The sequence below is a fragment of the Pan paniscus genome, chromosome 7 (assembly GCF_029289425.2).
Source record: "Pan paniscus chromosome 7, NHGRI_mPanPan1-v2.0_pri, whole genome shotgun sequence".
NCBI classification, from domain to species: Eukaryota; Metazoa; Chordata; class Mammalia; order Primates; family Hominidae; genus Pan; species Pan paniscus.
The window spans coordinates 51,200,188-51,227,205 of NC_073256.2; the positions used below are offsets into that span (position 1 = coordinate 51,200,188).

Sequence of the window (27,018 nt, forward strand, 5' to 3'; positions counted from 1 at the left end):
TTAGAAAAACATGACTATAGTATGGTAAGTTGAATCATTGTTGATGAGCAGACACTTATCCTTGATCCAGAGATGGATTTGCAAAGGCTATGTTACATATCCGAGGAGATACTTTTGTTTAGGCCATCTGGAAATGTGTGTATATGAAAAGGTTGCAATTTTATTTTTTTAATAGAGACAAGGTCTTACTATGTTGCTCAGACAGGTTTCAAACTTCTGGGCTCAAGTAATGCTCCCACCTCAGCCCCAAAGTGCTGGGATTATAGACGTGAGCCACCATACCCAGCTTGCAATTTCGTGAACTTGTTTTATTCATTAAGTAAGACTAGTTTTGTTTTTTAATTTTTATTTTTTAAAGACTTGAGTTGATCCAAAGAAGAGAGAAGTGGTAAATTTTAAAAAGGATGCCTAGTTATAATCAAGGAATCCAGTAAAGTAAATTAATCTGTTAAAATTATAAAACAAAAATTTTGCCTGTATGATCATTCCTCCCTCAATTTTCTTAAAATTCATGTATTAAGAGCAGTGACTAACTGACAAGAAGCTTCTGTGCCATTTGATAAAGATTTCAACTACAAATGGGAATTAAGGTATGTTAAAAAATAAAATTCTGCATGACAAAATATTTAAAATGTTAGTTTTTAATGTTCTACACAAATATTGTCCTACATTTTAACCTAGAAATCTACGTATGGAATCAGCCTATAAAAATTCATTTCTTTCACAAATAATGTAGCTTTGAGAACAGATTTTTTTCAATAATTCTCAGTCTACAAAGCTATGAAAAGGAAGTTGCTGTTGCTGCATTTTTTTTAAGCTGTAAAATCTAATATGCCCCAGCTCTGATGAAATGTACCAGGAGGAACCTGCCTTGTCAAACAGGATATTTTTATGATGAAATGTGATACGAAGAGGCATAGCCTTACATATATCTGAGAGAAAATTATTTAAGTGGCCATAATAGATTTTTCAGAAATTTTGTACATTTCTCTTACTTGATCCAGATGCATTTTTTTCCTCTGCTGTTCTCATACCAACTTCTTAATTTCACCTCCCTAATGTTCCACAGCATAAATACATCTTTGTTCAGAGTTTCTCCAAGTTATCTGTGAGAAAATAAACTATACAAAGGGTCCCTGGGTATGTTTTAGGATACATAGATTATGGGGGTGGGAGAGTTACCTTGTGTGTGCAAATGAGACTGTATGTGAAACAAAGATAAGGTTTGGAGGGAAATAGATGATTCAAAGATACCTAAGAGGTTTATTAAGACCTTTAAAAATGATTTTACAGTGCCTGTAAAGAGGACTGATATTTAAACTCATTCAGCTTAGTGAAAAAAATGAAGAAAAATGGAAAGTAACATGCACTACATGTGTACACACAGAAACAAGTATAATAAAACTTTCTGTCTTTTTTTTTTTTTTTGATATGAAGTCTCGCTCTGTCACCCAGGCTGGAGTGCAGTGGCATGATCTCGGCTCACTGCAACCTCTGCCTACCCGGTTCAAGCGATTCTCCTGCCTCAGTCTCCTGAGTAGCTGGGATTACAGGTGTGCACCACCACACCTGGCTAATATTTTGTATTTTTGGTAGACACAGGGTTCCACCATGTTGGCCAGGCTGGTCTCAAACTCCTGACCTCAAGTGATCCACCCGCCTTGGCCTCCCAAAGGGCTGGTATTACAGGCATGAACCACCACGCCCAGCCCCTGCTTATTTTTTAAGGTTTCTAGAACATTGGCTGTGATCTTTTGGGTAAATAGTGCACCGAGGAATTAGTCTAATAAAAACTTCTGGTGGAGAAGGTCTTCATGAAGAATAGAGTTGGCTGTAGTCTCAATTTTCAAAATGTCATAACTCTTCTCCTTCCTTTTTATTTGAAGTGAAGACCTGGGTATATTTTATTAAAATAATGGTCTGAAATTATAAAAAATGTTCTTTGTCCAATCAAGGAGTAAAATCAAACCTTGTATTATTTTGTAGTTATACTCAGATGTTAGACTATCTTCTAGTCCCCAGCAGTTCACTCTAGGTGGTCCCATAGCTCTTGCTTGAACCACAGTCTTGCCACTTCTTATCCATAGTGATGTGCACATCAGTTCCCACACCAGAATGTAAAATACTAGAGGGAAGAATTTTGGTTGATTTGTGTTTCTATTCGCATAACTTATTACTATGCCAGTTCCCCTGGAGTATTTATTAAATGGATGTCAATATCCACAGTGAGTTAATGAATTTTTTTGTTGGATTATCATTTTTTAAGTTGTACACATTTACAATGAAAAGAAAACCACCTTCACTTTAAATCATGGGCACAGATATTTAAGTATTTTAAAATCAAAGTTTTAAAAAACTAACATTGGCTTAAATAATATTTATTAGAGAACTTGTAACATTTTGAGAAGCATTCACATTCTACCTATGTATATTTTAAATTTATTTCTGTTTTTTATATCTGGAAGATTTTTTTCATTTTATCATAAATACTTGTTTTTATGGTAATTTATAAAAATCAGTTTCTCCTTTGATAGGATTATTACAAATTATTTCAGAATCTACTTATTAACTGGTCGCTGTTCCTCTCTGTAGTGCTGAAGAGGCACTTGCTTGGGAACAAGAGAAGTGCCGCAACAGTGTCAATAACATGGATTTTTCATTTATTATCTTTAATAGTAATAATAGATGACAATAATATATTTTAATAAGCATCTACTATGTGTCAGATGCTTTCATCTGAGAATGGATATTGTTAGTCCCATTATGTAGATGTAGAGACTGATACTCAAGACAATTCAATATTTGTCAAGTAGTGGTAGAAGCAGGATTTAACCTCAGTCTTTCTGACTCTTCATCCTGTATTCTTTTCACCCACAGATGGTAGAGGTTGAAGGCTCAGAAGAACACTTCTTGAGCTCAGAAAGCTCTTCTTGTGACCTCTATCCTACTAGTTTAAAGGGCAAATGATAATTGCAGCTACTTTCAGAAATGGTCCTTTTTCCCTAATGAGATGACCAAATCTGCTTTATGAACCCAGTTTCCTAAGCAAGATACAGAAATAGACACACCAATTTAGTATGATAAAAGGTGTTAAAGGTAGAACAATTTTAGGTACCAAATTATATTTATTTGATACTTGGATAATTTAAAAATAATGCCACAAACTTCATCCCTTCTACCTCCCAGTGCGCACACATTTGGGATGAAGAGATAATGATGAGAATGACATTGTAGATAAAAGGTATATGCATTAAACATCTGAAATGCTTAGGTTATTCAAAGAAAAGAATAAACACACCATGTGATATGTAGCCTCAGCTACTTCATGTTTGAAGTTGATGGTAACATTCAGATCAGTTTTGAGAAGCAGACTACAACCATAGCTTTTAGTTTAAGTTTCAGATTGATATGGAAGGTTATTTGTTTTAACAATCCCTATGTTAAGTTTTCTTTTTTCTATGTTTCAATTGACTTATTTTGTCAGATTTTAGGTTTTTTTTTTTTTCAGGCAAGATGGCATTCTCATCCCTGCTGTTGTTAACATTTAAAGCATGCAGCCTCTTGTGCTGTGGTGTAAATTCCAACTGACTGACGATAATTAAACAGAAAATGAAACTTGAATGGCACTATCTCAAAATCTACTTAAAGCCACAACAGGTATCTGCCTGTAGCAATATATCAGTTGGAACACATGAAGAATAAGAAATTGTAGCGTTTTGTGTCTGGGTTTATTTTTCTTTGAAATCAAAGAAGAAAAATACTGATTTTTCCTGGATCACTAAAACAGTAGTATGGATTTCTAAACAGGGCAGACCATACAAACACACAATTAATTATATCTGAACTTGAAATCTCATACTGTGCACTTTACCTCTTTTATACCAGTTGTAATTTCTCATTTATGTACAGATACTGTAGTAACTTTTTTTAAAAAAAAGAATGTATTGTTGTAATTAAAAAGCAAATACTCAAGAAAGATAAGACACAAAGGATTAATTGGGATTACAACTCTTCTTTCTGTATTGAGTGCAAAAGCTTGGTGATCTCCTGAATTGTGCTTCAACAGTGACCTCAAGACTCCTTCCAACCCCCAAGGCTCTCCTTTTTTAACATTTGTTATTACTTAGCTATTTTATTTGGCAGGGATCCCTTCTATCTCATCTTCTAATGCACTGGCAATGGTCCTATTGCCAATAGCTTAGAGCCTACTGCTGCTGGGGTAAGCGACACAGCCGAACTTTCTAGCCTCTGCATCCTTATAAATAATGCATCTGGTTTCCTGTAACTACATGAACTCTTAGACTTTAGTAGGCATTTCTTTGTTAGTCAGGGTAAAAGAGTTGGGAGATGAACAGTTGTGGAAATAGTTGTAGGCAGTTATTATCACTGATTAGAACCTGAGTCCATGACATATGCATTAATCACTGGGTTAATGCTAATGGAATGCTTATGGTATTTATAGTAGATATAAACAAGATATAGAAAAAGAATATCTTTGCTGACCAAACTGCATGCTTAATTCAACATGGAACGTTCTGGTGAGGTTAATCTAGGACGCTTTGAGACTCCGTTGCTCATAATTGGACCTGATTTACTACTCATTTAAAAAATCTCTTTTAATTTGCACAGAATTCACTGGCTTTTTGGGGGTGGACACACTTGTTCTTAAGAACAATAGCAACAAGATCTTTGTTTAACATAATATCTAATGCTCCATGTAACTTAGTGGTATAACAAATTATTCAATTTGTAATGAAAAAGGTAAATGCTGTGTTAATAAGTTAATAGCAAAGTAAATAATGCATATTTATACTTTTGACTTCAAAGTGTTTATAAACTTATGGCATTAAAAAGTAATGTTTTATTTTTGAGCATCAGAGAAAATAGTATTTAAACAAGAGAAACCGATTTTTAAAGTGAAAATCATTTTAGCAACCTTTTAAAATAAGCCACGTTAATATAAAACAAGTGAGTTCCATCGAAGTATACACTCTTTTCTTCACTAGACGTGACTTAATTGGACATGTCACTGGCCAGGCGTGGTGGCTCACGCCTGTAATCCCAGCACTTTGGGAGGCCAAGGCGGGCGGATCACCTGAGGTCAGGAGTTCGAGACCAGCCTCAACATGGAGAAACCCCGTCTCTACTACAAATACAAAATTAGCCGGGTGTGGTGGTGCATGCCTGTAATCCCAGCTACTCGGGAGGCTGAGGCAGGAGAATTGCTTGAACCTGGGAGGCAGAGGTTGCGGTGAGCTGAGATCACGCCATTGCACTCCAGCCTGGGCAACAAGAGCAAAACTCCATCTCAAAAAAAAAAAATGGACATGTCACACAGTGACAATGTTCAGTGTTATGATTCTATCGTAAGGATAAAAAATTCAAATTGATTTAGATGTTGATGAGAAACTTGTTGCTCTAGAGCCTTGTATATTTTCATCAGAATTAACTGAAAGAAGGGAAAATTGTTTCTAATATGATACAGGATGTTCATCCTGATCATTTTATTATTGATTTCTTTAGTTACCATCAGTTCATCTCTGAGCAGCTCATTCATTTAGAAAGATGATAGCTTGTAAGTTTAATTCTAAAACTCATTCTCATCCTTGTTAGCATTTGACATGCCAATGATTTTGCAGAGCTGGGTTGTTATCAGGACTCATGTTTAGTCAAAATGTTTAACACTTATTTCTTTGAGTCCTGTAGAATTTCCTTATTAATTAACCCAGGGTCTATAAGCAACAAATTTTTAAATCAGATATTTATCTATATGCATGTAATTCATTTTTTTCTCTTTGATTTTTGACTACTTTTTTATGCTGATATTTTAGAATTTCTATGAAATTAACACATTTCCTTAACAATTCAGGAAATCTGACTAACTGTACTTTAAAATTGTGCTTTGGTATCACCAGTAAATAAGAAGGCTTCAATTCATCAAAAAGATAATAATAAACTGTATTAATGCTTTCTTTTATTTATTTATTTTAATCCATCTACCAAAAACAATCAAGACAACAGCTTTAAAAAAATGCAATCATTAAATTACTATGACAGCCTAGTCTGCTTTTGTGGCTGTTTTGTTTTGATGGTTACCGAGAATGGAAACAGACAGATTATGTTTTTCTGCTTGTAATTGTCCAGTACCTCGAAAGGCCTCTTGCCTGGGCATGATCCCTTCTGGAATTGAATTCTGCATTCTTCTTCTATCACTAATCAAACAAAACACTATCAGAAGAAAACATTTCCATAACTGGATCCGGAGTGAAGGAAAATTTCAGATACTTAGACATGCATATACAATAAACAGTGTTTCCTGACAGGCTCATTAAAAAAGAATGACTCCACTATGTGTCAACTGCACAAATAGAATCCATTATAAGACTATGGACTCTTACTTCTGAAGTCTGCCTTTGTGCCCACCTAAGATTAGGAAAACTAAATCTTCCACTAGAATTTAAATATCACAGAAGCAGAAACGATTGCAATCTCTTTCCCCAGTGCCTTCCTTCCTCTTTCTCTCAGTCTTGGGTAGGTCCTGGTACATATGAGGCACTTGCTTAAAAAAATAACTGAAGGAATGAATGAAGTTGCTTAAGGCTGGGAGCACTAGTCTGTAGGTGAGTCGACTCTCACCTGTAGTCCCAGTACTTTGGGAGGCTGAGGCAGGAGGATCGCTTGAGGCCAGGAGTTCGAGACTAGCCTGGGCAACATTGTGAGATCCCATCTTTACAAAGAAATTTTAAAAATTAGCCAGGTGTTGTGACGTGTACCTGTAGTCCCAGCCAATTGGGAGGCTGAAACAGTAGGATCACTTGAGCCCAGGAGTTTGAGGCTGAGCAAGATCTTGTCTTAAAAAAAAAAAAAAAAAAAAAAAAAAAAAAGTTGCATAAAGCAGCAGAGACAGGATCAACCTAGAATGTCTGTGGAAAAACTTTGAAAAAGCATACATTCTTAAAAATAAATGGGAAATCTGTGGCAGAGGAAACAGTAACTACTGACCTGATCTTCCTTTTTCATTTTATTTTAATTTCTAATTTGCTGTAATTGTATGGTGCTTTCAAATACTGATTAAAACTCTTAAAAAAATGAAAGAGAGAAATCACATTTTTCTGCTAAACTGAGTTTGTGGCATGCCTTCTTCCTTCATCTTGTTGATGCTCAAAGAATTATGCAACAGAGGGCCATCATACTGTTTACTATGTTAAATTATTTTGATTCATGTACTTACTAGCAACATCATTTAAATGGTTTGGTTTCGTCATGGCCAGACTTAAGACACATAGCGTAATTAAGTTGACAGCCTAATATTCCACATTAAATCCTGGTGTTGGAAAAAGCTAAACTGATCGGAGAAATAAATCTGTCCAAAGTAGAAACTGTAATATGTATGTGAACATGTACATTCTCATCATCACTTTTTGTTTTCTTCTTTTGTTCTCTGTTCCTCCTGTTGAGTCTTGTGTAAGTCCAAATAAAAATTTTATTGTAGAGCCCAACAACAAAAACAATGATCTCTTATGTAATTGATGTTTTTAAAAAATGCTTTGAAAGTCTTCTTCCATACTTTGTATCAGTATAAAGATATTGTACAATGGTACAGAAAAAAATGGCTTTTGAAGTTCAGATGGTTTGAATCTTTGCTTCACCACTTACTAGCTATGTAATTGTGGGTTATCTGTGCATCTTTTTAAATTCTCACTTTTTCCATCTGTAAAATAAGAACAATATCAGTTACTTTGCATACTGATTGTAAAGATTATAAATAAGAACTGATGTATATATATTACTTGGCACAATGTCTGACCTGTTTCTGTTTTTCACAGTCAGCCTTCTCTTCCATTTTCTAAGGTGACTCAGACCTTACCACTCTAAAAATTCAAATCATGCCTTCACTTTCTGCAGATTGCACTTGTTACTTTAGAAGAAAAGGAAAACTATAAGATGGAAATTATTTTAATTTCCTCTTACCAAATCTACAAACCCCAGCACAATGCCTGGCACAGATACGGTCATTTAGTAAACATCTTTTGGATGGATAGGTGGATGGGTAGCTAAGTAAATTAACATACAGATTAGGTCTTTGGAAATGGTAGCTATTTTTATTACACCCTGTACAGTGACCTTAAAATTTGAAATCTACTGCTTTTGAAAAGCAGGTCATCCTGAGGTTTTCCATTTTGTACCTGCCAGATTGTGAAAAGAAGTTCATTTCAATGCTGCACAGCACATTTCCTGATCAGTTGGCTGAATTACAGTCATGCCATTTCATTTTGAGTTGGACAATTCAAGCATTTAGCCCTGATTTTTTTTTTTTGACAGTAAGTTAGTTATTTTTGTACTCATTCAATACATTTTTCCCCCACCACAGGTTATTGTAAAACCACCTGTCTCTGGGAGCACAGTTAATTCTGTGCATGAGATTTCTAAAAATGTTTTACATTGTCATTGCAGTTTTTTAAAAATGTAGAGATCCCTCTGCTATTCTTTTGCATTGCCAAATGCTTAGGTACCTTGGAAAACTGCTTAATTGGTTCTTCTTATCTCACTAGATTCTTTGGTCTTAGGTTGTGAATGGGTAACAATCATTTAACTTTTGATGTGCCCTGAAGTTTCCATCCAAAACTTTTTTCTTTGAATCTTTTTTAGGGTGAAAGAGAAGTATATGGGGGATCTAGGTGTACATTGATACTTTTTAGATGCCTTTGATGTCAGTCAGTAAACAGCAGTAGACATTTGGAAGAGCATGATAGAAGAGACAGGGCTAATTCCAGGTATTTAACCCCAGGTTAAGGAGACTTAACCTGAGGCTGGGTTATTTCTCTGATCTCTAGGGACAGAGTAGTGGCAAAGCCTTAAGGTGGTAAAATTTTTGAGAAACACTTCTAAAGACTTATGTTTTGTTTTAGAATCCTATCTAAAAGCATTTCAAACAAATTAAGTTAAGCCGTTCCTTTCTTACTGGATGTGTTCGGGCGCGGGGGGTGGGGGCAAAAAGAAGCATATGGTTGAAGCTCTGCACTGCAGTAATTTGTAAAAGAAGTACTTTTCCTGCTAGGTTAAATTGCTCTGCATGCCTCTTGCTGTCAGGGACATGATTTAGTTAAATACAGATGCTTTTAGAGGGGCTTTGTACTGCATCATACATATTTAATAGTTTATAAAATATCTGTATGAATCACTGGGTGGAAAATCCAGCAGCAGAGAAGCTCAACCTTCACATTGGAGCCTCTGGCCTTAGGGTCCACTGACCAGTTGACCACTGGAAAAGGTGTGTTCAGAATGGGAGCGTCCTGAATAACCCAAGGATTCTACTGATTTCAACAGAGTAAGCTTAGCATCTAACCTTTCAGATTTTTTCAGTAATGTGAACTTTACATTTTCTCAAGTCACATTATTCATAGATGTTCTAATTCCCCAGGGATCGAAGTATAGCATTAAGGAAAATCCCTTCTCAATAAAAAAATGATATTGGGTGAGGGGAGGGGGACAGAAAAAGCTCTTAGATGTTCTATAGCAATTAATGGTTGCCATATAAAGATACCTCATTGTCATTAGATAATGGTTAAAATTATATGAATCTTTTACCCTTGATATAATTTTGAAATTCATCTTAAAAATCAATTCCTTAAAATAAAAGTAGTAGGGGAAAGAGGTAGTGATGGGTGGAGGCTGGGGGATGTTGCAGAGGAGGAAAAAAATAAGCAAGTGGAGGTTACTAAATGTAGCATTGGTGGATTATTTTGTTTGTTTGGCATAGGTAATGAGTTTTATAATAAAACTTACTATAGTATATCAAGATAGGCTCCTTTCATATATGAACCCAGAAACACCACGAAAAATTTTTTAAAAAGTTCCAGCATTTTATTATGAAATTTTCAAACATACAGAAAAGGTGAATTAATTATTCAGTAAACAAACTTATGCCCACTACCAAGATTTTACAGTTAATATTTTCCTATATTTGCTTACTGAGTGTCTACCCATTTATCTATCAACTTTTTATTTTTGATGAAATTTCCTGTATATATGAGTTCATTTTACCCCCAAATATCCCAGCATGCATAGTATATATATTTTATTACATTGTTTAAGAGAACATGTAGGTCATGGATTATGCTATCAAATAGAATATATGTTTCTCTCAAATAAGCCACCATATTTGGACCGAGGGTTTTCTAGTCATCATATTTCAGAGTATAACTCAGACAGTAGCAGCCTTCTTGTTCCTGTTTCCTAATAATTACTCCTTCCCCTGTCCCAGGCTTTTAATTCTCCAAATTAAAACAGGATGTAACCTTGGCTTCCTGATTCCCAGATACTGATAATTTTTGGTACAGTTTGTGTTTGAGCTACTGCAGTAATGTTCGGGCGATTCCCATTTTGGTGACAGTCTTCTTTCCTGAGGATACATTGCCTTCCTATCCTCTGTAGTTTCTTTATTCTATACTTTCCTATGTAAGCAATAAAGCTAATTGTAATGCTCCCACAATTCAGGTAGCGTCTAATCTCCAGCCTGTTCTCGGGGGAAGTTGTTGGGTTCTGGAGCACACATTTCGTGTGCTCCCTTAGTTTGACAAAATGCTGTTTAATAACGGAGTCCAAATATGAATATTAGTCTCTGAATATCTTTCAGAAAGAGGCCCATTAAGTAGAGTTGTGACCACAAGTGGTCGTGGGAGCATTAAAGAGTAAACTTTCAAGTAGAAATGGTCCAGGGAAACAGTCAAAGTGAGGTATTGGTACAGACATCATTCACGGCTCTAGGCGAGAGAAAGTCTAAACTATCTAATCAAGTGTGTGTATCTGAGTTGGCAGTATGCAACTAAAGAGCTTTCCTTTGTAGAAATTAATTAAAAAGAAGGAGAAATAGATGTGATTCCCAGTCCTGACTTTGAAATTAATTTCTGTGTGACTCTAAGCAGGTTTTTTGTTTGTTTGTTTTTACCTCCCAATAACTTTTTTTCTTCTTGTATAAAATAAAATTCATGTAATGGGTACAGCAAACTAACATGGCACATGTATACCTGTGTAACAAACCTGCACGTTGTGCACATGTACCCTAGAACTTAAAGTATAATAAAAAAATTAAATAAATAAAATTCATGGGTAAGACCTGTTGCAGCTCCAACATTCAGTCAATAAAAAAATTTAAATCTAATTATTATTGAGATTACAGTTGACCTTTGCATTAAACCTAAATTATTTTACTCCAAATAACTACTGAAATAGAAAGAAAAGAAACAAGTCTGTTTTCTTTTTTCTCCCAGCGTCTTAGAGATATGGTCTCCTTCTGTTGCCCAGGCTGGTCTCGGACTCCTGACCTCAGGCAATCCTCCTGCCTCATCCTCCCTAGTAGTTGGGATCACAGGCAGGAGCGACCATGTTGGACAGAAAAGAAGCAAGTCATTCTTAAACAAATCTGACTCTAGCAACCTATTGTATAATTTATGGTAGAAACATTTGAGCTGGAGGTCAAATCATAAGATATTTTTATCTTATAACTTTCAAATTCATATCATTTTAAGTAATAAAAATTGTAACAATTTTCTGTAAACAGAAAAGGTTTCCACCCCTTGAGCTGAAAAGCAGCAGGAAAAGGAGATTGGCATTTCATTTTAAATGGGATACGTCTGCTTCCATGAGCATCATAAAGGTTATGACCTTACGGTAGTGTTGCCTGACAGGTGGCTCACTAAGAATGCCAAATCAGTTCTGGAAACTGCATATATTTTTATTTCTCCTTTTTTTTTTTTGTTTCCTTTGGTGCAACTTTGTATTTTCATTTTGATCAGCAACAAGGAGAAAAAAAATGTGTGTACTCTAAGGAAAACGTATATTGTAAGACATTTTCTCTGGCTAAGGTCTTTTCAGGTTTAGAAATTTGAACTGGCCAGGCGTGGTGGCTCATGCCTATAATCCTAGCACTTTGGGAGGCCGAGGTGGGCAGATCACCTGAGGTCAGGAGTTGGAGACCAGCCTGGCCAACATGGAGAAACCTCATCTGTACTAAAAATACAAAAATTAGCCAGGTGTGGTGGTGCATGCCTGTAATCCCAGCTACCTAGGAAGCCAAGACAGGAGAATCACTGGAACCTGGGAGGTGGAGGCTGCAGTGAGGTGAGATCGCGCCACTGCACTCCAGCCTAAGCGACAGAGCAAGACTCCATTTCAAAATAAATAAATAAATATAAAAGAGAAAAGAAATTTGAACCATGTTTAAAAGTAGAATACTTCAGGTAATCCCTTTCCTCAAGCTTTCTTTATTCTGGGAATGTTGTGCAAGTATATTTTATACATGGGCTTATGTGAAGTTTCAGTCTCTTGAATAGCTGGTACTCTCTTATGAGTAATTCATAACTGCCTTCACATGTGTATAATCTCATGCTCAACTGTTTCTCTCTATTTTAAGCAGGAGATTTAAAAATCAAATTAACACATATTTCTAGAGCATTTGCTATAAGTGATATGCTGTGCTATATACTGACTAACTACATTTCTGGGTTGATTGGGGGACCAGTTTATAGAATTGGCTGAGAAGCAACTGAACTTTAAAACAAATAGCTAGTGCTTAAGTATAAGTCAAGTTCAATCACTCCCATTTTTAAAACTTTGCTGAATTTATATTAAACCGACATTGGTTATTCAAGGTATTTCTTCCTTGTTTTTAGCTAAAACTTCTCTTACTGCATTAAACTACATCCATTATCATTTTCATTAAATAAGATTGCACATTGGATATGTACATAAAAGCAAAATTATATCTTGCGTTTTTGTTACATTTGCCAGAAGAATGAAAAACAAACAACAGAAAATCTCTCTGAGCTGTGCTGCTGTATGCCCTGAACGTAACTGTAATAGTGAATATTAATGAGACACAGCAAAGATATTTGCTCAAGGTAGCTAAGCCAATATGTATTGCTCCAGTAAATGTTAGAAATGACCATTCATCCACATAACCTCAGATTAGTCTGCATAAAGATAATGTTTCTTTTGTTTTTTCTTCTTTTTGTCACACACACACACACACACACGCACGCACACACACCACACAGTAATTTAACATTATTTGCATTTACTCACACTGGTAAAACGCACGTCTCAAAGATGTTTCCCATAGTTTATTCATCCCTCTTCTATGTCGTTTTCATTTGGATGCATTTGCTTAACAATGTCTGCTGTGTGCCAGGCATGCTCTAGGTACTGGGGATATAGCAGTGGACGCAGACACAAGCGCATGGTCTTATGGAGCTGACATTCTGGTGTTGAGTTTATCACGTTTGATAAGAAAACACAGATAATACAGGAAGACTGCCATTTGCCCCTCATCCTTGGCACTTATTTCCAGTGGAGTCCTTCATCCCAAAGATCTCAGACCCGCACACACACACACACACACACACACACAGAAACTAGTAAATGGATATGTCATTGAGACTCTGAATTCAAAAGGCTTATGAGAACATGAGCAAAGGCTTATCTTTCTATCCCATTTTATATACTAAAATATTATTTTTCTGTTCAACTCCATCCTATTTCCCTATTTAAAATATACATATCGGCAGGCGTGGTGGCTCACGACTGTAATACCAGCACTTTGGGAGGCTGTGGTGGGAGGACTGTTGAGGCCAGGAGTTTGAGGCTATGGTGAGTTATGATTGCACCATTGCATTCTAGCCTGGGTATGAAAGTGAGACCCTGCCTCTACAAAATAATAATAATAATAGTTCAAAAATAAGTTAGCCAGGCATGGTGGCATGCACCTGTAGTCTCAGCTGCTTGAGAGGCTAAGGTGGGAGGATTGCTTGAGCCCAGGACATCAAGGCTGCAGTGACTAGGATTGCACCACTGCATCCAGCCTGGGAGAGAGAGTGAAACCCCGTCTCTAAATATATATATATATATATATATATATATATATATATATATATTTTTTTATGTATGTAAATTAATATCAAGTTCAGAGTTCATAGTTAATAATTGCCTGAGATTCAGTGCCATATTGCCTATTGATACTTTCTAGAAGAAAGGGTAGCCGACACATAACAAAGTCTCATTTTTCCTTGAGTTGAAATTCACACAGCAAAATTAACCATTTGAAAGTCAACAACTCAGTTGCATTTATTGCACTGTTGTGCAACCACCCCTTCCATCTAGTTCCAAAACCTCTCCAGTGGAATTTTAAAAGAAGGGCAACTTGTAAAATGACCAATAAACTGTGTTTGTAGAAAATTAATGATTTTACTTATGGAGAGTGAGAAATTAATAGGTTCTCCCAAAGTAAAGCAAACTCACTGTAACTATCATATGCAATTAAAATGTCTTTCCATATGAAATTCTCACATCCTCATCTTTGAGATCATTTACTGTATCTTCAGTTACAGAGGATCTAAACTCATAAAGAACAAAATGTACCAGAGTAAATTGCTCATCGTGTTACAGAATGAGAACACAGAGCACAGTCAATATCAAGTACTTGATACAGCATCTCACAAAGTAATGCTTAAAATTAAGTCAAATTGTCTGCTCTGAGAACATTTTCACTGGGTAAGAATAATCAGTCTTGACTCACCTTTAAAGTGGGCAGAAAAGACATGCCCAGTAAGGTAAAATGAGTTTCATTCATCTCACCTATTTTGCATCATAAATAATGTACAAGAACATCACACAGCACATGTATTTGGTTTGCTCTCAGAGAACTTTTCTATTTAGCTGGGGAGAGAGGAATGACAAGAAAAAATAGTTAAATATTAGCATATTCCAAATTTTCCCTCCACTGATAGGATCTGTGGTAGTTGAGTTTCGCTAGATCAGGCTAAATTAATTCAAGGCATATTTTGGAACAATCAGAGAAAATTTGATAAGGAAGTATCTGAATAGGCCATTAAAAGGCTTGAAAAAATGGAGAGGAGGAGTATAGAGGGTATTTTAGATAGTTGGCTATGAATAAAGCCTGCTGATTTATTAGAGACCCCATAATCCGTGTAATGCAATCCCAATCAAAAGTAAAACCAAACAAAATGTATGTATTGAATGGACAGCCCAGCTCTAAGTTTGGGACAATCAAATACTGATAGTCTTTGCCTTCAAAGAAATTGCATTCTTCAGCCCTGTATACACGATGTAATTAAATGATGACACATGACTGTGAACATGTACCCCAATAAATGGTACAGTTAAGAAATGCTGGGTCTATGATTTGGAAAAACGGGAAGGGCTTCGTCAAGGAGCTGAGACCTAGCTGAGGGCATGTTTTTTGGATAGGTGGAAGAAGCTGACAGATCCATTGGTGTACTTTATCCTCCAGAGAAGCTGCAAGTTTTGAAAGTCAACTTCAGGGCATGGAGCTTTCTTGTGAAAATTATGATTTCATAATTCCTCAGCAAATAAATAAATAATTGCCATTTGTATGTAGGGATCTCTCCAAATGAAACGACTGCTGCCATCATTTTTATTTTATGTTAGATACCATGAAGTAAATTCTACTCTTTTGCCAGCCGTAAAATTTAGGAGCAAGAATAAACTTTTTCAGTGATAATATTTTTAGATTTTGGAGATAATATTTTTAGAGTTATCTTGCCAAGATACAGGAAAAAAGTCAAAGAGAAAATAAGTGAGTAATAAGGTCAAAAGCAAAATGTCATTTATCATTCTCTTTCATCTGTTGGAGCTACCGTACATTCTTCTGATGATAAAGTAAATAAAAGTAAAGCAGAATGACTAGCTTGAATTCATAGCCTAGCTTGAATTGAAGTAGCTGAGGAATTCTAGTATTTTTTATTTGATGATATTACAGGATTTTTTTCTTCATTGAAGCCAGCTTAGAAGGAAGCTGAAATATTATGAAAGTGGATCAGAAATACAAATATATTTTACTTTATTCTGCCAAATCCCGTTCTATATTACCGTGTCTTTTCTTGATCCAGGTTGGCATACTAGCATTTACTTCCTTATCCTCTGTGGCAGATTAATTGTGGCTGCAAATTCTTTGCCACTTTCTCCCTCAAGATTTATTTCTTCTGTCCTTGAGTCTGGGCTGGCACGGTGACTTCTTAACCAATAGGATGCAGTGGAAATAGTTTGTTCTGCTTTCAGGCACAGACTTTTAAGAGAACTGGCAGCTTGTGTTTTCTTCTTCTTGGGGTGCTTTCTCTCACAACCTGGCCACCATGCTGTGGGAAGCTCAAGCCACAAGGAGAGGCCACAGGTTGGTGCACCATTTCACAGTGCCGGCTGGCATCTAGCAGCAGCTGCCGGTTGTCATGTGTGGGAGCCATCTTGAACGTTTCCACCTAGTTGCACCTCACCTGCAGCACCAGCTGACGTCAAATGAAGCGGAAGAACCACTCAGCTGAACCCAGTAAACCTACAGAATAAAATGGCGGTTGTTGTAAGCTATTTCCGGGCGGTTTGTTTCACAGCAATACATAACTGAAATCGCTTCCCAAGGAAAGTCCTGGAATGAGACCATGGAAGAGCTCATTTGATTTAAATGATAAATAGACAGTATTTAAATGGCCTATGCTTAATTCTTATAATTTCTAAAAATTATTAGGCAAAATTGTAGAAGTCTTATTTTGGAAACTAGATCCTTTTAAGTTTGTTTACAAATTATATTAAGGTAATAATTCCTATTTCATTGTTACATATTCTGGTTCTCATAGTCTCTCCTTGAAGTGATATGTAATCAGTAATATAATCAAATGCACCCTTTTGATGAAATAACAAAAGCAGTATTTTTCAGCAGAAATAGGATGAATCAGAACGTACTCAAATCTTGGCCACATAGCTATGTGTCCATGGCAAAATTACCTAAGCTGCCTGGGCCAATGAAATAAAAAAAAAAAATTTAAGATAAATATGGACTGTATGGGATTAGTGAAGATCAGAAATAATGTATATTATGAACCTAGCAGAGTGCCTGTCACCTGGGTGGAACTCAACAAAGGTAGCTTTTATTATTGTGAGGGAGATGGTGGTAAAAGGTTAGGTAGTAAAAAATTGTGTAGTTTATTTTTCTAAGAGGACATGGAAATGGGGTGTTCCTGGGCTTTACTGGGGTGGAGCTTAAAGGGTTAAAATGATATATCCTTGCAGTTTTTCCTACAAACATGCATGTTTTATCCAAAGGAAATTCTGACCTCTAACCCCATTCACACTTTCCTTTCTTACTCTTTTATTGCTATAGAGGATTTGATGAAGGCAGAAAGGCAACTTCTGGGTCCTAGTCCCAAGGGTAGAACTAATGGAGAATTCTTTTATTCTTCACCTCCCATCCTTCTCCATTTCCCCATTTACATTCTTTTTCCAATTTGGCGGAAAAAAAGCAATGTTATAGGAAGCTGGCTGTCTGCAGATTAGTCTTAGCACCAAGGTGGAATGACTTTCGGGGGAAAAACAGACACATCCCAAAGTCTGGCTCATGTAGTCCAAGGGAAAGAGTACTTGTGGCAGTCCATAGGATTCTCTCTCTGATGTGTTGTCCTAGTCTTTGTATAAAATGTTGGTTTTCTCTATAAGTGTTGGGTATTTTCAGTATAACAGCTAGAGCAATGCCCAGTAACTTTTTTTTTTTTTTTTTCTGCTGAATATGTTTGCTCTTAATGGTTGAGGTAAGGTGAATAATTGCTCTTGGTGTAAGTTAAAGACCACTTTTCTAAACTATGGGTTATCATGCTTGGTATTTTCTCCTATCTGCCTGACTTGAGGCCACCTGAACCCCATTTTGGTCTTTGAAATTTAGCTGACCTTGGCCTTGGATGAAATGCTGGTGTATTGAGTATAATAGTTTTGGTTTAGGTCAAAATTGGGGAATTCAGTGCCATATATTTCAACTGGGTGCTTTTTGAAGAAATTATAAATTACCCTAGTTTAGCATAAACACCTGCTGATATTGTTTCTGAATATTTACATGAATATTGATCATTGAGATCTTACTATCTTTCAATTTGAATGCTTTAAATGCTTCAATAGATGTTTTCTACACCGTGAAATTGTATGTCCTTTGCTAGAATCTTTGTAAGAGAGGTCTCACTGCTTTGAAGTCAAATAAACCTAGAAAATAAGCATAGGAATTATTTTTAAACACCATTTACTGTGCAGATTATAGAGAGATGAACTCAAGGATAACTCATGTTGCTCATAAACTTCTCATAGTCATGGTTACAATTATGCAAATTGGCACAGGCTTTTGTTGTTGTTAGTTATAGTACTGCAAACACAGTTTAAGATGTTAAGACCCTTTAAATCATGTATAATTATGGACTAATTTCATCTTGAAGGAAGAAGTGATAATATTCTTATCTCCTGCCGTTTAAAGCTGAAACATACCTCAAAGTAGTGGAGATTGTGCCCTACAATATATAATGTGCTTAAAGCGGATTTTCTCAGTACTTGAATTCTAAATTTTACTGCTTCAGGGACTCATATGATGGCTATGTAGTATAGATTTAGAGAGAGTTTTACAGACTCCTATTGACATAAGTGAACAAAATGGTTCCTTGGAAACCGTTTAGATGTCCAGTCACAGTAAGTGTGGATTACAGGTTCAGATGCATATTGTGTGCAGTGATGTGCAGCACAGTGCTTGGGGAAGCCTGTGGTCTGTATTAAGAACAGTGCATTTCTTCTAGTGTTTTAATGACTGTTGTTTTAAAAGAAAAAAACAGTCAGCATTGAAACTACTGAAAGGTAAAGCTCCTGAAACCTAACCCAAAAGGCATGCTCTCATAGAAAACTCTTAGTACTTTCAGTGCGGTGATAGCTGAGGACATGTGGTATATATTACAGTGCCAGGGAATTCAAACCTCTGCAGTGTGGAGTCACCATGAAAGGCTAATCTAAAAATGAAGTGGTAGCTTTGCTCGCATCATAACTCTGTTACTTACTGGTGCTTCCTATTAGCTTGACATTATTAGTCTTCTTTGGGTGAGATAGAATAAATGGAAATTCAAAGGGGACCACAGCAGGGGATATATGGGCTGCCAACCCCTCCCCTAGCACTCCCTTCCTCCAGCCTGTACTCAGCATTTCTCCCTGGGCATGACAAAGTCTTACATAGTCATTGCAAAAAGGGCTAAAGGCAGAGCTGTCCATGGTTAGGAAAAAAATGTTCAAACTGTTGGTTGAAAATCAGGTAATAACAGTCCTCTTAGTGAACAAAACTTATTAGAGGGCTAGGGAAGGAATGCTATCTCTCAGCAGCAGGCAGGAAGAAATTGCTGTTGAAAAGCTTACCTCTCTAGGGAGGAATCAGATAGCAGACTTCAAGCCTCAGGTCCAACCCATAAGGTCCCACCTACACCACCCCCCACCCCATCCCCATCCCAGCTTTGTTAGATTGCTAGCATCGATCGCTGGCTTTTTCTGACCCAACAGTGGGTGAAGGAAAGAGACTGAAAGCCAGCAAGGTGGGGGTGGAAGAAGACTGGGACAGCTTTTGTAGAGAAAGAAAGAAAAAGGAGGAAAACGGGTGGGGGCCATGGGGACTAGGCTTAACTGATGCCTGCCTGCCTCTCTTTGATTTGATGGCCTTTATTCCTTCTAATTGGATAAAATAGGAAGTCACTGGCAGTCCTGTGTGGCTGGGGATACTGATTTTACTCAGACCAGCCTGCAGCTCTAGAGTGTGGGTAGAGAGCGGGGAGTGGGGGTTGGGAGAGGGGGAGGAAAGAGAGAGAGGAGAGAGAGAGGACGGGCTTGGATGAAGAAGGGAAAGAAAGAGAAAGAGACTGAAGCAGAGAAGAGCCGCAGAGGAAGAAAGTGAATGAGCACTCAAGAAGGACAAAGAGGAGTAGTCGGGGGTGGGGTGGAGGCAGGGCGGGGAAGGGAGTGACCGCCCCTCCTGGCTGCACTCTTGCCTCCGGAGCCCTCTGATCCTGTTTGCAGTGATGCTCCGAGGGCAGGCACCTGCTGCTCTGTAATGATTCAGCCCCTTTCAGCCGTCGTCGCGTTAACACAACAGGATGCTGTTGCTATTGTCACTACTGCCTCTCCTGCCGCCGCCGCTGCTGCCGCCGCCGCCACCGCCGCTGGTCCTCCTTCTGCTTTTACTTCTCCTGCATGACAGTTGTTTTCTTCATCTGAGCAGACACCAGCTTCAGATGCTCGAGGTGAGAAACATGCCTTTCAGTTTGGGCTACTGGTTTACTTAATTAATCAGCCGGCAGCTCCGTCGATCTATTTTGGTCCCTGTCCTCTTGACGAGCCCGGGATGGTTTGGAGTAGCGTTTAAAAGAACTAGAAAAGTGGCCCAGAAACAGCAGCTTAAAGAATTATTACGATATACTTTGATTTTGTAGTTGCTAGGAGCTTTTCTTCCCCCCTTGCATCTTTCTGAACTCTTCTTGATTTTAATAATGGCCTTGGACTTGGACGATTTATCGATTTCCCCCTGTAAGATGCTGTATCATTTGGCTGGGGGGGCCTCTGCGTGGTAATGGACCGTGAGAGCGGCCAGGCCTTCTTCTGGAGGTGAGCCGATGGAGATTTATTCCCCAGACATGTCTGAGGTCGCCGCCGAGAGGTCCTCCAGCCCCTCCACTCAGCTGAGTGCAGACCCATCTCTTGATGGGCTTCCGGCAGCAGAAGACATGCCAGAGCCCCAGACTGAAGATGGGAGAACCCCTGGACTCGTGGGCCTGGCCGTGCCCTGCTGTGCGTGCCTAGAAGCTGAGCGCCTGAGAGGTTGCCTCAACTCAGAGAAAATCTGCATTGTCCCCATCCTGGCTTGCCTGGTCAGCCTCTGCCTCTGCATCGCCGGCCTCAAGTGGGTATTTGTGGACAAGATCTTTGAATATGACTCTCCTACTCACCTTGACCCTGGGGGGTTAGGCCAGGACCCTATTATTTCTCTGGACCCAACTGCTGCCTCAGCTGTGTGGGTGTCGTCTGAGGCATACACTTCACCTGTCTCTAGGGCTCAATCTGAAAGTGAGGTTCAAGTTACAGTGCAAGGTGACAAGGCTGTTGTCTCCTTTGAACCATCAGCGGCACCGACACCGAAGAATCGTATTTTTGCCTTTTCTTTCTTGCCGTCCACTGCGCCATCCTTCCCTTCACCCACCCGGAACCCTGAGGTGAGAACGCCCAAGTCAGCAACTCAGCCACAAACAACAGAAACTAATCTCCAAACTGCTCCTAAACTTTGTAAGTAGAGAGAGAGAGAGGATGATGATGATGATGATGATGAATAAAGGAAAGGGGTGGGTTTGAGGTCCCCAAAGGACATTTCCCTTTCTTCTTGCATTTTAGTTGCCTGGTTTTGTTTAAGCAAAGCCTATGTTTGAGATGCTTGGGATGGCATCAAAGGGCCGAGTAAAATGATCTTGCAAATTCCGGGTCTGAACCAGTGTTGTAACAGCAGCTCTCTCTAGCCACATTGCTCAATCTGGTACTGGGAATGAAAAACTTCAGCATCTGCAAGTCATGCTTGAATTTAAGTTAAATTCAATTTATTTCTAACACATTTTAAAATTAAAACATCACGCCATCTCTTATGTTTTATAGAAATGTGACTTTCATATACCAGTGAGTATTATTTTGTGTCTTTCTCTTCCCCATCATAGATTTCCTGTCATCTCTCTGTTACCCTCTACCTCTCAGCGACCCCAAGCTGCCTGTTGTCTCTCTCTCCTTCCCGTTCCCTAACCACTTCTCCCTACTTTTGTATCGTAATTGGTTCTTTGAGATTGCAGCAAGTCTTAAGACATTTACTAGCCTCTCACTAGCTTGAGACGACTGCTGTCCTGCCCAGATGGTACTTTCAGTTAGTGAGCACTTATTAGTGGCAGCTTTATTTTGTCCAGGACACGGTAGGATTCTGCATGAAGGATTTTCCCAAATTAGTTTTGTCTTCTATAATCAAATGTTTAAATAGCTTCCTTGGCAGTTGTTAAAAAGTACAAGATCCATTAGTGAGGTACATTTTTTTTTTTTTTTTTTTTTTTGATGTATGTCATCTTAGTCTGGCAGATTGCAGCAGCCCAGTTTAATAACCTGTGATGTGCAGAGAGCCCACGCTCTTAAAAACAATACATTCCTGTTTGCATTGAGTAATTGCAATAGCTTTAGAGTGGAAAGTTGACAGGAATGAAAGCATGACTGTTCTAAATATCAATATAGAAGGGAGGAGTTTTCTGTAGCCTTTTAAAAATGTTTCTAGTTTATTTTTGTTGTCTCTATCTCCTATCACTTTTTACCATGAGGAATATTTACTTAGTAGAAAAGTACAAGATCAGAAAATTTGGTTCTTAATAACTTGCATGAAAGCTCTTAGGGTTAAAAGAGAGTTGACAATTTCTCTGACGAAATGCCTCTTGTTTTTCCTCTGGACAGTAATGAAGAATAAAGAATACCTTTTCCAGACATCATGTTCAGTGTGAAGTAGTGCAGCATACTGTAGAAACACAGAAAAACTTGATTTGTGCTTGTAACTCCCGATCATTTCACGAACACCAGATTCAGTGGCAAAGATTTAAAAAAAAAAAAAGTCTTGTTTTCTAGGTGCAATTAGGGAAAACCTCCTTCATGCAGACGCTGCTTTGTATCTTTATCAAATCCCTGAAGCATCATTAAAGGTCTGACAGACATCACTGCCTTTGCTGCCTCTTCCCACCTGGCAAAGTGACTGGGAAATAATACCCAGATGAAATGACGGGCTATAAAAAGCAAGTACAGATCCTGCAAAAAGAAGCGAAATTCACCAGGAGGACAAGGTTACTTGATCATTTTAAACTTGTCTTTAATTGAAATCTGCTTGAACAGGTTTCATTGTCCAGAGAAAGAAAAAATTGCCCTTTGAAAAACACTTCAACTAAATTCTATAATTTTGTCATCTGAGGAAATCAGGAAAACAAAGAAACATCTAACACATTTTCCTGATCTAAGACCATGTCAGAAAGTATGTTGTGAAGTTTTGATAAATTATTTTATGAAGTAAATTTTTCTACTAAGTGTTTTAGTAGATTACATATTCCTTATCAGTTTTTTTTCCCCCAAGCCAGGGCATTGATATTGTGGCATCTGCAATAAATGGGAAAGATTTACTGCTGCCTAAAAGCATCATTGTGGCCAGTTTGACCAGATGCACAGCTGCAACGTTTTGAAGTGCATCGGAGATAAGCCTAGAGAAGCAGTCTGGGAAGTAGTTTTCTCCTGAAAAGTTAGGGGTAGACAGTTAGTTGGTTAAGACTTTGAAACCTATAAGGAAACTCTGTGAATTTTTTAGACTAGTTCCTTAAAAAAACATCAAATCTTGTATTGTAAAAATTGTGAGACTACTTTTTTTGGAGGTGGGGGGAGGTTGTTGGGGGGAGAGTAGTGTTTGAAAGGGATTGGTCCAGGCAGCTTTGTTTTTAGAGACTTGTAAGTGGTTGTTTTTGTTGTTGTTTAAAAAGGTTGTAACCACTAATTAATGGAAAGCAAAAAAAAAAAAAAAAAAAAAAAAAAGCTTACAAAGGGATTGTATTTTTCAACTAAGAAAGTATTGTTTAGTCACAGAAAGAACTGGGACGTTCCTTTTACCGTGCATGTTTTTGACATAAACTAAGCTGTCATGGCTTATATTTGAAAATGACATTATCATATGTGAAACATGCTCTTCAGTGGTTTTAGGACTTTATTCTCCCGTTTCCATTTTTTTTTCTGTCTCAGCATATTCAGCACATTATGCACAGAGCTGTAGCCTTCAAGGTCATAGACTGTTGAAGGCTAATTGATTCTTCTTTATCCTGGAGCCTGAGAGAGTAGAAGAGAGACAGTCCCAGTAATTGTGTCTGCAGCGTTGCTCCCCAAACCAATCTACCTACTAATATTAGAGTTTTATTTTATAAATACTAGAATTACTCCCTCACTGACTCTTGTCAAATTGCAACATTCTTTGTCTTTGTTATAATAAAAGGCAAAATATGACATTTTAAATTGCCTTAAGGTATAGTGGCTATGTCGAATTTTCTAAAATGGGTATTTCTTTCATAAAGTAATATTTCGTATTTTCATGATATTAATCTATGCATTCATGTAGGTCTTAAGAAGTCCAATGCAGAATTGGAATGAAAGTATATAAGTATATATTTTTATTCTAAAGTATTTCTAAATATGGTTAATGGTTTCCCACTACCACAATGATTATATTGTCATGATACTAATTAAGTTTTTACTTCTCAATGAGTCACATAATACTTGCACTATTCATTTGTTTTGTCTGGGCTTTAAAATTTTTCCTACCCTAACTGTTGGGAGATTGCAAACTTAGATTATCATAAAAAGAGCTGATTAATTAAATTATAGCCAGGAAACAGTGGTACCATCTTGAAAGAAAATGTTTTCTGGATATGAGATCCTCCCTGCTTGACAACAGTTTCTTGGATGCAAGAATGTGTTGGTATTTTCATCTTGGGCCAACTTTGTTTTGCTTTGTCCTAAGTCTTATTATGGGATTGTATGACAAACCATTGTTACCGCAGTGACAATAAGAATCAGTAACCATTTGCAAAAGATCAACATGATGAGTTGGAGATACCATAGGATTTCTTTCCTTCTATTTAAAAGTGCCGTTCATTTAAATTCTAATGCATCCGTCTTCTAGTTCTTGGTAACTATATTTGTAGGTATTTCAGAACAGTGATTTTAAATAACTTCTCCCCACTTTAATCATAGCCGATTACAGCCTAAAATATTAAAAACTGGAAGAGACTGAAAGATCTTCTATTGGAACTGAATAATTTCATAAATTTACCAATGAAGAAACCCAGGCTCAGAAATGCCTATTGAAATTCTTTTATTAAAATATACTAAACTCTGAGAAATGTGGCAAAATCCAAAGTATTAGAAAATGTCTCTGTCTCTGAGAATTTAAACACACACACTCTCTCTCTCTACTGTTTTCTTCTATCATCGTATCCTTACTGTAGAGAGTTGGAGCTAGAGACTAATGTAGCATCAGACTGAGAATTAGGGAAGTACTTTAAGTGGGACCACTGTTCAGGTGTGTGTTTAGTGCATATCACTAAAATTAAATTTTCTTCTCGCCTTCCTGTTTCGCTGTTATTAAATTTTCAGTCGTGGTGGTCTTTTCCCTTTTTATTAGATCATCCATACGTTGTTCAGCTTGCTTCTGAAAACAGCATGGGTTGCCTAGGGTGAGTTCTTCCCTCATATATAGCAGATTGCTCTATGGCTCACTTTTTTTCTTCATAACCCATTTTGTTTTCTCCTCTCTATTCTGTGATACCCAACTCAGACTTCTTCTCCCCTTTCCTTCCTACCTTCCCAATTATGTATTGACTCTTTTTTATTTTTGTAATTATGTCATTTTGGCTTTATAGGTCAGTATTTCATTGCGTCATATCAAAATAATTTCAACTGTCTTTAATGAAACTTTATTTATTGCATTTTAATGCTGAATGGCACTTTCATGTATTACAAACATAGAAAAAAAATCTCTAGCCAATGACCAATATACCAGTTTCTTAATGACATAATTAAATCAAATTTTAACCTTCTTCTTGATCTTTTCCTCTTTTTTTCTTTAGTGTGCTTGATTCCAGTTTTTCTGTTTTTGGACATCAGCATTTCTGTACTCCCGGAAAACGATGTTCCAAACCATACATCTGTGTTCTTCCTCCTTCCCTCTTCCTTTTAACAACTCTTCATAGTATCCTTTTAAAGTATGAAGGAAGAGGTATTTTATAGATTGAAAAACCAAAGCATAAAAAGTTATGACTTGTTTAGATGCCCCTGAGAACCAGGAATATAACTTGTCCACAGAGTCCATTGAACGTTCTACTACAGCATAAACTACATTCCATCTACTTTTATGCTCATATTTCTACTTTTATTACTTTTGCTCTACATCAATGCTTTGTTTTTCTTCTATTATTTCCTCTTTGGTTTTTGTTGTTGTTGTTGTTTGTTTGTTTGTTTTTCATTAAGTGAACGTATGCTAAGTGCCTACTCTGTGCCAGACTCTGTTCTAGACCAGTTATATGACAGTGGAAAACAGTAGAGTGCCTGCCCTCAGGGAGCTTATGTTCTAGTGGATTTTAAGAATCTAATTGCATAATGGAATTTGAGATATTTCTTGCTTCCTTATACATATACCCTCTTCATTCAGCATTTCTTCTTCTTTACTGTCATGTTATTCACCTTTTGACTTCCACTCCTGTCTTTTCTTAATATGTTTTCTTCTCCATCTACCAAATACTGAACACTTGCCCAGCAATGTCCTTTAACTGACAGCAATCCCACCTCTGCTACCAACAGGCTGAGTAGCCAGGGGTGATTCACCATATGGCACTATCTAATCAAACCATTGGAGTAGTGAGAAAAGTTTGATCTGTCTGGCCCTTTAGGAGCATCCTCTTAAGATGAAAAATATATACATAATTCTTCTAGCATGTACATAAAGATTCTAAGATTATTTTCAGATTCTAGAGAGTTGGTAGCTGTAAATATTTTTGTTTCTATATTTTGGTCATATTTTTATGTATTGTTTTGGCTTGCATAACATCAAGAGTATTAAAATATTCCCAAGGGTTTTTCATTTCACTGTATGGACAAAGACTAGAATCTGCCATTAAGTTGTTTAGTTCTTAAACTGAATAAAGACATGAGTTCATATACTATTCACATGAAGAATGATTGACTAGCAGTGAGTGAAGTTAATCCTCATCATCTCAAAGCTGATTGTAATCTTTACTGCAGTGAATTTTATCGTGTGTATGGGTGTGTGTGTGTGTGTAGACATTCAAAGGGTGTTTCTGAATAATATAACTAGTATCTTATAATCATAGAATTTTATATGCTGAACATTTTTAGAGATTATTTGTGTCACTTCCTAAGTGAGAAAAGGCAGGTCTGGAAAAGTGAAGTGACTTGCCCAATGTCACTACAACCAATCAGTAGCAGTGCTGAGACTAAAACTGAAGTCATCCTTACCTTTGCTACACTTGCTTTTCTTCTCAAAACTGTTTTTAGCATTTATTCAAGTAGCATATGTTATGTTATCATAATTTAAAA

General features: G+C 37.2%; 2 protein-coding genes across 18 annotated transcripts in view; both read left to right on the forward strand.

Moving 5' to 3' along the window:
- NRG1 (neuregulin 1) overlaps positions 1–27,018 on the forward strand; it is a 1,128,445-nt gene that overhangs the window by 985,456 nt on the left and 115,971 nt on the right. For 3 of the 17 annotated variants that reach the window (XM_055116449.2, XM_008956174.5, XM_055116443.2), the window contains exon 1: positions 20,288–21,147. The exons of the other annotated variants lie outside the window; for them this stretch is intronic. In XM_055116449.2, coding sequence (XP_054972424.1) covers positions 20,481–21,147 — 667 coding nt within the window. In that variant the 5' untranslated portion in view covers positions 20,288–20,480. Of the gene's footprint in view, positions 1–20,287; positions 21,148–27,018 lie in introns of those variants that run through there. 17 annotated transcript variants of the gene reach the window in all.
- On the forward strand, positions 19,965–20,153 carry LOC129398606 (uncharacterized). The gene has a single exon (XM_055116452.2). It carries the CDS (start codon positions 19,965–19,967, stop codon positions 20,151–20,153), a length of 189 nt encoding a protein of 62 aa, XP_054972427.1.

Coding starts and splice junctions, on each gene's coding strand:
- LOC129398606 (XM_055116452.2), top strand. CDS start 19,965: ATGCTGTTGCTATTGTCACTACTGCCTCTCCTGCCGCCGCCGCTGCTG.